At 37.4% G+C, this 12,714-nt stretch overlaps 1 protein-coding gene across 7 annotated transcripts in view; it reads right to left on the bottom strand.

The window, feature by feature from the left end:
- Ppm1b (protein phosphatase, Mg2+/Mn2+ dependent 1B) overlaps window positions 1-12,714 on the bottom strand; it is a 60,319-nt gene that overhangs the window by 19,881 nt on the left and 27,724 nt on the right. For all 7 annotated transcript variants that reach the window (XM_085690958.2, XM_085690960.2, XM_085690959.2 and 4 more), the window contains exons 2-4: window positions 10,439-11,298; window positions 2,684-2,801; window positions 191-302 (exon numbers count right to left, since the gene is read on the bottom strand). In XM_085690958.2, coding sequence (XP_085547084.1) covers window positions 191-302; window positions 2,684-2,801; window positions 10,439-11,284 — 1,076 coding nt within the window. In that variant the 5' untranslated portion in view covers window positions 11,285-11,298. The remainder of the gene's footprint in view (window positions 1-190; window positions 303-2,683; window positions 2,802-10,438; window positions 11,299-12,714) is intronic.

Raw genomic sequence — 12,714 nt, forward strand, 5'->3', positions numbered from 1 at the left:
AGAACCAATTCTGCCAAGCTTGTGCTGACGACACATGAAGAATGCCCAAATCCCATCCCTGCACAGTTCATCTTTTCAGATGAAGTGTTTCACCTTTATATAAGTGATCTACTTCTGATTTTTTTTAGTCAAAATGATTTAATTACTAATTTAAAATAAATTTAAAATTAGCTCTTTTTGTTCTACTTACTTGCCAGCAAGTCCTCCTCCAGGAGGTAAATTTGGGATGTTTTCTGCAGACAAAATGCGCATAACATGGGCAAGATCAGGCATTCCTTCCTCCCCAGACTTCTCCATAATTTCTGTAAGTTTAGGAACAGGACATAAAAAGTCACTGACATACACATATTCATGCTAAGATATTTTCATAAAATACAAACTAGAATTAAATGTTCAATAAGGGGACAGAAAAAAAAAGTCAGCAGCTAGGCAGTGGTGATGCACATATTTAAGGCCAGCAGAGGCAGGCAGATCCCTGTGAGTTCAAGGCCAGACTGATCTACAGATAGAGGTCCAGGACAGCCAGGGCTGTTGCACAGAGAGGGGGAGGGGGAAACAAAGAAAAATGTCAATGAAATGGTTTATACCCAAAAAAATAATTCTCACAAACATAATAACTCATGAACGAACACTGTAGCATACGTGCATGGCACATGCAAAAGCAAATATATGGCAGCTAAAGGTCAGTGTCCAGTTTCTTCCTCGATTGCTCTCTACCTTATTTTATAAGCCAGGGTCTCTCAGTGGACCTACAGTTTGTCTACCTTTCTTTGTCCCTCTGTCCCTCTACTGCTGGGGATGCAGCACTGACTTTATATGGGGGCTGGGGATCTGAACTCACATCCTTATGCTTTTGTGATAGGCACCTAACCAAATAAGCAATTTTTCCAGCTGAGAATTTTCTTGATTTTATGTGAAAATAATAACTTCAAATAAATCCTCCTGCCTCTGTTCCCAGTGATGGGATCATAGCCTAAAATAAAAAAGTCTCTTTTTCATCAGAGATAATGACCTAACCAAGGTATCCATATATAAGGTAAGCACTTTAGCACTGAGCCGCACCCCCAGCTCCAGTAAATCACTTTTAAAAAATCTTTAATTTTCATTTTTAAAGATTTTTATTGTAGCTGGGCAGTGTTGGCGCACACCTTTAATCCCAGCATTTGGGAGGCAGAGGCAGGTGAATCTGTGAATTTGAGGCCAGCCTGGTCTACAGAGAGAGTGCCAGGACACCCAGGGCTACACAGAGAAACCCTGTCTCAAAACTCCCCACAAAAAAAAAAAAAAAAAAAAAAAAGATTTTTATTGTACATGTGTGAGTATCTTGCCTGCATCTGCATGTATGTGTATGCACCACATGTATGCCTACTGCCCACAGGCCACAAGAATGTGCCAGATCTCCTGGAACTGGAGCTACTGGAAGCTTTAAGTTACCACACGGGTACTGGAAGTTGAACCCAGATCCTCTGTAAGAACAGCAGGTGCTCTTAACTGCAAAAGTCATCTCTCCAGCCTATTTTATCTATTTTACTATACGTCTCTGTATGTGGGTACTACCTTTAACATAAGAAGCCAGTGTCCTAAGCAGCCTCGCAAGATACAAAATACCAACTTTTACCAAGCCTCAATAAGATTCTGGCTTTGGCCTTGGAATCTACCACTTCCCCTTTAACTCCAAAATGACTCCCTTACTTCTAAGTTTCAATCAAAAAAACTCCCTGTAACCAGGTCTTCAGACTCCTGGGAGTCTGAAATGCTTTTGCTGCCAATCCTATTCATCTTTTAGCTGTAACATCACTGTTACTTTTAAAATTTTTCACTTAGTTACACTGCTTTACACTCCTATATGCAAGATGCTTACTGGTACAAGACTATTGAAGGCTTAGTCCCTAGCTGGTGACACTATTAAAAGCTGACTGAATTGTAGTGAGTGGATTATCACAAAGTGATGCCTAATGGAGGAAGCAGGTCACTTTAGAGCCTGCTTTTGAGGGATAAATCTTCTCCTTGGTACACCAGCATCCCTCCCCACTTAGTCAATGACGTATGTTCCTACTTCCTTGATATTCTTCTGCCTTGCTTCATTCAGGTTCAATGGAGCCAGTAACCATGGGCCAAAACGCTTGAAACTAAACTAAAATATATCTTTTCTTCTTTAAATTGTTGATCTCAGACATTTTTAGTGACAGGTAAGATAGATACCACTGCTTATGTTTTGGACCAGGCAATTTTTGTTGTGGCATAGTCTTGAGCAGTAAGTAACATGTAAAGTGATGCCAGTAACACTTCATCAGTATCTACAACACTGCCCCAAGTCACATGGAGACAAATCTCCCCAAATAAAAACCACTGCAGTCTGGTACATTATCAATCAATTTTCATTCCTTCTACAAGTATCATTTAGTTCCAAATCACCACTATTACCTGGCAACTGCATTAAGAAATTGTACACTGACCTCCACCCTAAAACATCTTTCAAGGAGGGAGAAATCCCATTCTCCTCACATTGATAATTGGTCTAAGATAGCATATCTTAGGCAGATGGATATTTATTTTTGAAGTACATTTTAATATAAATGCTTCTACTGAGAAACTTTTAAAAGAATCATCTGATAATGGATAATTTTCTTTCTTTCTTTCTGAACTGCAGAAAACAACAACAACAACAAAAAAAACACCTTACCTTCAACCCGTGACTCCAAGTGCTCATCCAGCTCTGAATCTCTCTTCACTGCTTCATCTGAGACCTTGGGGGCATTTGAAAAGCAAACTAATACAATACTCATGTTATCCCGACTTCCCTGAAAGAAAAGGGAAAGTTTTCTGTTTCAACAACTGGCTATTATTTAGTTCCAGAGTTACTTTAAGCATTTAAGATTTATTTAGCCACCTAGAATGTATACCCTGGATAACCTTATTGTAAAGGCTTAAAAAACAACCATAAGGAACAAGGTATGACTATAAACGCAGTTATTTTTGGATTTTAACTCTGTGTAATTATTTTTACCCACCACCTCACATCCTGAGAAATGAAGACCACTTTACACCTATTATATCTTCTACACTGTTTTGCATTCAAAATTGCATAATCCTAAGAGTAGCTTAAGCCTAAAACACCCTTTAAACATTTGGAAAAATTCATGCTAATCAACATAATACAACTCTATTCAATATTGCTGAAAATCTGATTATCATAAAACTCAAGACGCTACATCATAAAAGGAATCAACTTCCAAAAGTATTCCTTTGACTTCCACACATGAACTGCACACTCATGCATACACACACCTACTATAAATAAATGAAAATGTAAAAAAACTGACAGCCATTGAATGCGAGAAAGAAATTCACTACTTCAATATTCTTAAGTCACATCAAACAATGGGCTATGAACACCCGGGCAACTGGGTTTTTTGCTTTTATTTTGTTTTAGAGATAGGGTGTCAAAGCTTGCTTAAAACGTGCAATCCTTCTGCCTCAGTCTAGCAAATACTGAGACTGCAGGCATGTGCCACCTGAGTCAATAGGGGCAACTTTTTAATTCCAGGGTGTTTAGAAAGCAGGAAAAAGTTTGTTTTATATAAGAATAAATTTTACTCCTTCTAATTATAACCTTAGAAATTATATTAAAATGGAAGTACAAAGTACATTCTTAAAAGTGCCATGGCTGGGCAATAAATTAAAAAAAAAATTTCTACCTTCTCTTTAGGTCTATAACTGAGTATCTCAACATATAAAACTGCTGTGGAATTTTTCCATCGATGACAGTGTTTCTGTCTTTGTTCCTGAGATGCCGTCGCTATGTTATACAGTCTCAATTGGCCATGAAACTCGAGCTTTCCCTGCATCTACTTCTACTGAGTTAACAGAAATGTGCTACTAAGCCTAGCAAATATTTTCTTTCACGCTCCACTGTAATGGGAGCAAGTTTGAAGGGGTAAGAGGTCTTCTCCAGACGTCACAGTCTCTCTACAGATTCCTGAGCTTTGGTAGAAAAACCCATCAGAAATATATTACCAATTGCTAAAGTGTCTGGAAAACCAGAACTCTGACACTAGCCAAATTTCATTACTCAACAAAACCCACCAACTTTTATGACTTACTATTAGATACATAGCATTTGGTTATATGACTACACATTAAGTGTATCATATGAGTACAGTTAAAGCAAAAATTTTTTAATCTAAAAAAATTTAAACTATACAGTAGATACTGAAAACATCAAACAAGGCTATGATTTTTTGGACAATTTAATGGACAGAAGGGTTGGCAGACACTTAACAATAGTATCTTTTAACCATTTCCTTTTGTAACACCAAGAATATTATTAAACAATTCCTAATCAATATGCTATCTATAAAAACTCCACTTGATCCTTACAAATTATAAAATATAGACCCTATCAATTATAAAAGTTAATTTACATAGTTTTCATTAAACCCAAGGTTGAAATTTGTTTCTATAAAAATTAAGAACAAAATATTAGCTATTTATTTCAATGCCTTTTCTTTTATAGTTCAGTAGATAGGTATAATATACACTGAAGAATCTAAGCACTAATAACTAACAAATTACGTCAAAGAAGACATTGCCCGGGGCTGGAGAAATGGCTCAGCGGTTAAGAGCACTGACTGCTCTTCCAGAGGACCCGGTTCAATTCCCAGCACCTACATGGCAGCTCACAACTGTCTGAAACTCTGGTCCAGGCCCAGGGGACCTGACACCTTCACACCAATGCACATAAAATAAAAGATAAATAAATCATAAAATTTTTTTTTAAAAAAGAAGACATTGCCCTGCTATAAAGAGGGGTATCTGTAAGAGATTTTGACATATTTGGTTCTGAAGCTGAATGTTGCATGAATACAAAGGAGAGTCCAGAAGTACGTCTCCACACAGCATATGTGATAGTTTGGGAGGATGTTACAATAAAAGCAGCCTTCATAATAGTAATAAAAATAACAACAACCAGTGTGATCTAGAAGATAAGGCACAGCTATGTTCAATGTTCCCAAGGTTTGAGAGGTTGTATAGTATACAACAGGAACAGGGTCTCAGCAGCAAGTACGTTTTCAAAAGAATGAAATATGAAAAATACATTATAATATGTAATATCTTACTGGGACATGTAGATTCATTAAGTTTGAATGTAATCACATAATACTTGAAACTGGTAACAATCAATCTGGGAACTGTGAAAAACTACTCAGGCACTAGAACAAGATGATGAAGAAAGCACTGAAATCTCCCCGACTAAGCTGTACTGGATCTATGTACACTGTATTTTCATCATCGATTCTCTCCTCTTAGGACAGCCAACCAGAGCCAGTCAGACAACTCAGCAGATAGATAAAATTCAGTTGGAGCTCCAGAACCACACGGTGGAAGGTGAGAACCAATTAATACAAGTTCCCCATACACTTCCACTTGCGGCAGCACATGTGCAAACACACACACACACACACACACACACACACACACACAAAATAAATGCAAACGACATTTTTAAAAGAAATTGCTAACCACACCCCACTCCAATATTTTATGTTTAAAATATTTTGCCTTTTTAAATGAAGATATTTTCCATAAATTACACTGGAAAAGGTTTAGAGTTAAAGTGAGTTTAGAACTAAAATATTTTGGGGATAAAGTACATTTTCCATGTTGTAGGAATAAATCAGAGTGACACTACCTTTCAAAGACATCTTCCTAAATTTTATCCCATGACTAGATCTAGTTCATGTCTTAAATACGCTTCTGATTTAAGCTTCAGTATTTAACTGAATTTAAGAAAATCAAGTATCTTAGAATATCAAGGAATATTGATTTTTATAATGCAAACTAAAGCAACAAGCATATCATGTTCCATCTCTATAAAATACAGCTTAAAATCCTATTTTTAATGCTTGTACATGTGTATTAGTAAACAGAACTACATGGAAATAATAAAGTCAACTGTCAGCAGCTAATTTTGTAACAATGGGGGAAAAATCCCCCCACTACATCAGAGAACTATTTTTCAGACCCAAAGCACCAAAGTGCACATATACATTAGATCAAAAATTTCTGATAATCACTTCTAAAAATAAAGTCAGAAAATGTAAAATCAAGTCTAAACTATTAATGATTAACTGTACAACTAACAACTATTTTTTCATGTCAACTTCCATTTCCTTCCTTGTAAACTAGAAACTTTCTTTGCCCAATTACTATAAACATTAAAAGTATGACCTATAAATCATAAAATGTCACGTGAATAGCAGTTATATACTTTAAGAAATCTCAATCAGTTGGCAATATTGCAACAGTATGGTGAGCAGCAAAATAGTAAGCCCTTGATTGGTCAGTGGTGACACACACCTTTAATCCCAGCACTCGGGAGGCAAAGAAAGGCAGGCGGATCTCTGTGAGCTGGAGGCCAGCCTGGTCTACAGAGCTAGTTTCAGGACAGCTAGGGTTGTTACACAGAGAAACCCTGTCCTTAAAAAAACAAGCCCTTGTTTTTTGTTATTTTTCTACACAGTGTTTCTCTGTGTAGCCTGGCCATCCTGAAACTTGTTGTGTAGACCAGACTGGCATCGAACTCACAGAGATCCACCTGCCTCTGCCTCCCAAGTGCTGGGATTAAAGGTGTGCGTCACCATTGCCTGACTGAAGCCTGTTTTCTTAGGGACTAATTTAAGTAGGATATTATCTGGCAGAGTCATCATCTAACACAACACTGCTAAATGGAAACCTAAAAGATGATTTATCATTAACAACTCTAATGGCTGCTGTAAAAATCACATGACTGCTGTAAAAATTAACAGGCCTAAAATATAAGTGCAAAGGACAACACATACACAGAAACCAGTAACTCTGTAATACTGTTAATTCTGACAAAGATTATTACCACAATCTTTCAAGGCTTTATTAGTTACCATACACAAGCGTGCGTGCTATTAAAAGGCATACTCAACATAGAAACACTGACTTCATCCCAATCTCCTGGGGGAAAACTCTATTTAATTGGCAGGCAACGCTCACTAAACATCTCTGTTTTCCATGGAATTAAACATATGTATGTATATAATTTTCCCTTCTAAATTTCAAGTAATCATGTTCCATTTTACAGTTACAGCTAACCCTTGGTTTTATAATACAAACAAGTAAAATGACAAATTTATGGAATTAAAAAATGTAAGCATAGGCTTAATTCCATAAATAATATTCAGTCATTAGGGAAAAAGTAAGCAAATCTGTATTTCCATCCTGACCAAGTGAGTTTTTCAAAATTGACTTCGATCTGAATGCAGATTCAATCAAAAGAACTATGCTGGTCAATTTCCACCAAAGTGGAATGAACTACCTGCTCCAACACCTTATCTGTACTATTACTCCTTTCTGAGATTCTAGGACAGCCTGTAATCTTTTAACACCACTGCCAAAGACATTAAATTACTTTAAATTGATAAGAGCTATATTGTAAAGATACACCATCAGCATCAATTCAATCTCCTTCAAAGGGTATTCAAAGTTCCTGAAAACTAGCATACTTTTGGGATAGAATATATTATACTAAAACAGAACATTAGTCCAAGCTACCATCCAGATAAACTTCTAGCTATTCTCATGACCACCTTCTTCAAATATTAGAATGCTACGCAGTCATAACAAAGTTCGCAACTCTATAAACAGAGCTCTCTCTACACCACATTGCTGGAAAAAGCAGGCTGAATAAAAGAATATACAATGGACCTCACGTTAATAAAAATATACACCTTCAGTCAGATTAAAAAGCAAAACTATAAAAGTGGCTATCGATATAGCTCAGCAAGTAGAGGCACCTACTGCCAAGTCTAACTACCTGAGTTTGATTCCCAGAACCCACATGGTAAGAATAAGCACCAACTCCATCAAGCTGTCCTCTGCCATTTGAGCACTGGTAGGTGGGAGGGTAAATTTGCACCCAAGTACACACACAATGAAACAAGTAGATATCCAATAAAATTTAAAAATATATACTGTTAAAGTGATTATGTATAATGGCACAAATCTATAATACCATCGAGGGGGCAGGAAGAACACAGGAAGCTTCTGGAGCTGGCGTGCAAGTAAGAGAGAGAAAGAGAGAGAGAGAGAGAGAGAGACAGAGAGAGAGAGAGAGAGAGACAGAGAAAATATGGTGACCCAGTTTCAAAAAGCTCATTAAAAAAAAAAAAAGCTAGAAAGATTCATACAACAATGCTAAGAACCTGATTTGGGTGAGGAGAAAAATTGAGTGTATTCTTTGACCTTTCCATTTTTATCTAGGTATTTTTTCCACTAACACAGACATTATGTTTTTTCTTAATTTGGGGAAAGGCTACTTTTACTTACTAGCCAAGCAAAAAAAGTCTGTTTTGCTCTCAAAAGGCTCCAAATGAGCTCTAAGAGTCTAAGGAGACATTTTAAGAGTTGACGCCTATTTGGTCACTGACAGACATTCATTGATGGCTTTTGTACTAAACTCACCCTGAGAAGTAAAAAAGACACTTAAGTTAGAAAAGGAAAAGTCAGAAAAGTGGGAACTATTGCCATTCGAATCTTTTACGCTTTATGATGTGGTAACTAAGGCTAGGCTTCTAAGTCTCCTTTGGAAGCTGGCTCTTTTCATTTTATTTATGGTAATGGGATATTTCACCCATACCCGGTATTTCCAGGGCTCCTCCTCTTTTAATCTTTCTCCATTTCTCGACCAAGATGCATTTAAAAAAATATTTATGGAGGATCGGGGAGCACATTGGGATCAGAGGACAAATTGTGGGTGTTAGTTGTCTCCTGGGGACTTAACCATGCATGTAACCATCTCATGAAATGGAACATTATTTTAAGACGTGCTGTATTTGTTTATGCTATGGAACATTTGTTCCAATGATGCAGAGACGTGTTGCATTCTTTTATGTTGCATTTGTTTAACTCTTTTTGTGAAGAAGTTGTATTACTTTATCTAAAACATCTGATTGGTCTAATAAAGAGCTGAACAACCAAAAGCAAGTTAGCAAAAAGGATAATTAGGACTGATAGGCAGAAAGAATAAATAGGAGGAGAAATCTGCGAAGAAAGATCAAGGAGCAAGACAAGTGGCCAGCCACCCAACACATTCAGACAGGGAATAAAAAGGGAAGAAAAGATACACAGAAACAGAGAAAGGTAAAAGCCCAAAGGCAAAAGGTAGATGGTAAAAGTTAAGAAAAGATGACTAGAAATTAGCCAAGCTAAGGATAGGCATTTATAAGAAAGAATAAGCCTTCATGTGTATTTATTTTGGAGCTAGGTGGCAGGTCCACTAAAACAACAACTACAATCTCACTGTCTACAAGTATCCTTCTTACAGACTTGCTGACTATGCCGCACTGAGTACATGTGGTAGGAAACAGAAAGGCTGCCACCTAGCAAACAGAATCAAACATCACACTCTTTAGTTAACAGCCCAGTTTTGCCCTTAGCATCTTCAGGCACAGAGCACTTAGTCACATATCTAGACACCAGTTAAATCATTTCTACATAAATGTTGTTGAAAGATCCACATGAATAAACTGAATTTTCTTTCTTTCTTTGGAGACTATTTTAACCTGGTTGGCCTCAAACTCACAGAACTACGCCTGTCTCCATAGGCACCTGCGTACACCTGGCCCAAGACCTGAATGATGTAAAGGTATTTAATGGAACAGTCAGGTAAATGGAAATTTTTTTTCTTTTCTTTTCTTTTCTTTCTTTCTTTTTTTTTTTGCTATTATTTTGTTGAATTACAATTCAGACATTTTAAAAATTTCACAAGAAATTTTCCTAAGATCACATTTTTCCATAAGGCTTTAGACTTTAATCAGAGATAATAACATCTACATAGAAAGAATTTCAATCAACCTTCTATGTGGATGATGTACTAACCTTCTACTGTTTACAGTTAGATGCAAACTCAGTTTATAGCTTACTGACAAAAAAGGAGACACAACTCATTTGTTTCAGTTTTTGTCTTAACCGCTATGAAGACCAAAACACAATTTTACCATCATGGCTTTTGGTAAATCTGTCAGTATTTCCTGTAGCTCTTGATATTTTAATGTAAGTAACAGAATTCTACTACATACATGTTTTAAGCTGTTTCAAATCATGAGTAAGATGGCTACTGCCAATATTAAGCATGTAGATCAGAAGTCATCATTCTACATAGCTATTTCTGAAATATCAACAAGTCATAAAACATTCAAGCTTAATAAATTTGAGATATTGCTTGTCACTTAATTTTCAAATTAGGTTTGGAAAGATTAAATTGGCAAAAAGGTTTAATTTTCTTGAAGCATCTGAAAAGAAAAACAGTTCTATACAGCGGATAGTAAAAGTTAAGTTTGCTTAAGTTTACTTACCATGTCTTTTCAAAATCAATAGTGTGTTAGTTCAAGCGAAAAAGCTTACATACCTTATGTAAACAAGTGTCCACTACCCAATTGCACACACTCTCCAGGTCATCAGAGACCTCAAGCCTAGACTTAACAAATTCACAGAGCTCCTCATTACTCATCACATCCCAGATCCCATCACAAGCCAGGACGACAAATTCATCCTCTTCTGCTCTTAGTATCTCATAAACCTCAGGCTCTGGAGAAACAAGTTGTTCTGTTGGGCCCTTGCCATCAACACACTTGTAATCAAAGTCCCCCAGAGCACGAGACACTGCTAATGAACCATTCACACGCTGTATCATCACACTGCCTCCTGCATTTTGGATTCGCTCCTTTTCCACTGGATTACAAGGTTTGTGATCCTGGGTAGAAAAGCAGACTTCTCCATTTCTACACAGAACAGCTCGAGAGTCACCACAGTTGATAAAGTAGATATGTGTAGGTGAAATCAAAACGCCCACTGCCGTTGAACCGCTCCTGTCCATCCCATTTCTGAGGTCTGAAAAATTACGCATATATTCATCAATTTTCAAAAAGCCTGTTCTGATACCAGTCTTAACGTTTTCCACTGATGGCTCGAGCACAGAGCCTGGTTTGCCAGATGCCCTGAAGTCTTCATTAGTAGTGATGTGTTCCAATAAATGCGCTGAACAGTAATTTGCCACTCGGGATCCAGCATGACCATCATAAACTGCGAAAAATGACCAGTTTTCCAAGCCGTGAGGAATACCCACAACAGCTGTATGTGCATCTTCCATTTCCACTCTCCATCCTTGCATGCTGCTCAGGCCATACCGCAAACCATTCCCAGCACCATGAGCATTGTGTTTTTCAGTTTTGGGTTTATCCAAAAATGCACCCATGTTTAGTAATGAATCTGAAAGAGAAAAAAATAATGGTGTTAAATGTTTAAATTTGACGTAGTTTATCTACAGTACTCCATTTATTCTGGACCAACTCATTTCCTATGTATTTTCTGCAGGCCTGATTTACTGGGGTGACAACAGAAGTTTCCTGACACTCTTTTTAAGACACTGAATTCTTTTCCTTTCCTCTTCCTTCCTTCTTACATATACAGTGCAATGTCTGCATGCATGACTACAGACTAAAAGAGGGCACCAGATCTCATTATAAATGTTTGTGAGTCACCATGTAATTGCTGGGAATTGAATACAGGACCTCTGAAGAGCAGTCAGTTCAGTGCTCTTAACTGCTGAGCCATCTCTCCAGCCCCCACTGATTTCTTTTTAATGATTTGATTTTTTATGTGCATTGGTTGGTGTTTTGTCTTCGTGTATGGCCATGTGTCAGATCCTGTGGAACTGGAGTTACAGACAATTAGTTTTAAACTGCCACGTGGGTGCTAGGAATTGAACCCGGATTCTCTAGAAAAACAGCCAATGTTCTTAAGCTCTGAGCCATCTTTCCAGCGTCAAAGACACTGATGTTTTTTATTTATTTATTTATTATGTATATAGTGTTCTGGGCACCAGATCTCATTATAGATGGGTGTGAGCCATCATGTGGTTGCTGGGAATTGAACTCAGGACCTCTGAAACAACAGTCAGTTCTCTTGACCTCTGAGCTATCTCTCCAGCCCAAAACACTGATTTTTTTTCCTTATTTTTTTCCTTGTTTGTTTTGGTTTTCAAGATAGGGTTTCTCTGTGTAGCCCTGGCTGTCCTCATTACTCACAGAGATCTACCTGCCTCTGCCTCCCAAGTGCAGTGATTAAAGGTGAGTGAGTGCCATCACCACCCTGCTAATAAACTTAATTTAAAATCAGCACATAAGACAGAGCCAACCAATTAAGTCAGAATCTCTCCAGGCAGACCAAGATATCAGTGGATTTTTGCTATTGTTTGACTGTGTCTCTGTCACCCATTATGCTAGAACTATGTAGACCAAATTGGCATAGAATTAAAAATCCATTTGCCCCTGCCTTCCAAGCACGGGAATTAAAAGTGTACACTACCACCCACAGCCTGTAATCCTTGCACTGGTAAAAAGAAGCAAGCGTATTAAGAGTTCAAGGCCACAAAGTTCCAGAACCACCAGAGCTAAACAATCAGAGAGTTCAAGGCCAGCTTGGACTACATACAGGTATCAAGAAACTAAAGAATATGAGCATCCAAGTTCAGCATTTTCTACAGGAAACTGATGAATACAACTCAGTTAAAAAAATTTTTAATTCACCTTTCTATAAAGCTGGGTGCTATTATAAAAGTTTGCTTTTTAAAGCATTCTAAAGTTCCACTATCACTTTCTATACAATGTGCACACATGTGGCTAA

This window comes from Myodes glareolus, chromosome 6 (genome assembly GCF_982192425.1).
Source record: "Myodes glareolus chromosome 6, mMyoGla1.1, whole genome shotgun sequence".
NCBI lineage: Eukaryota > Metazoa > Chordata > Mammalia > Rodentia > Cricetidae > Myodes > Myodes glareolus.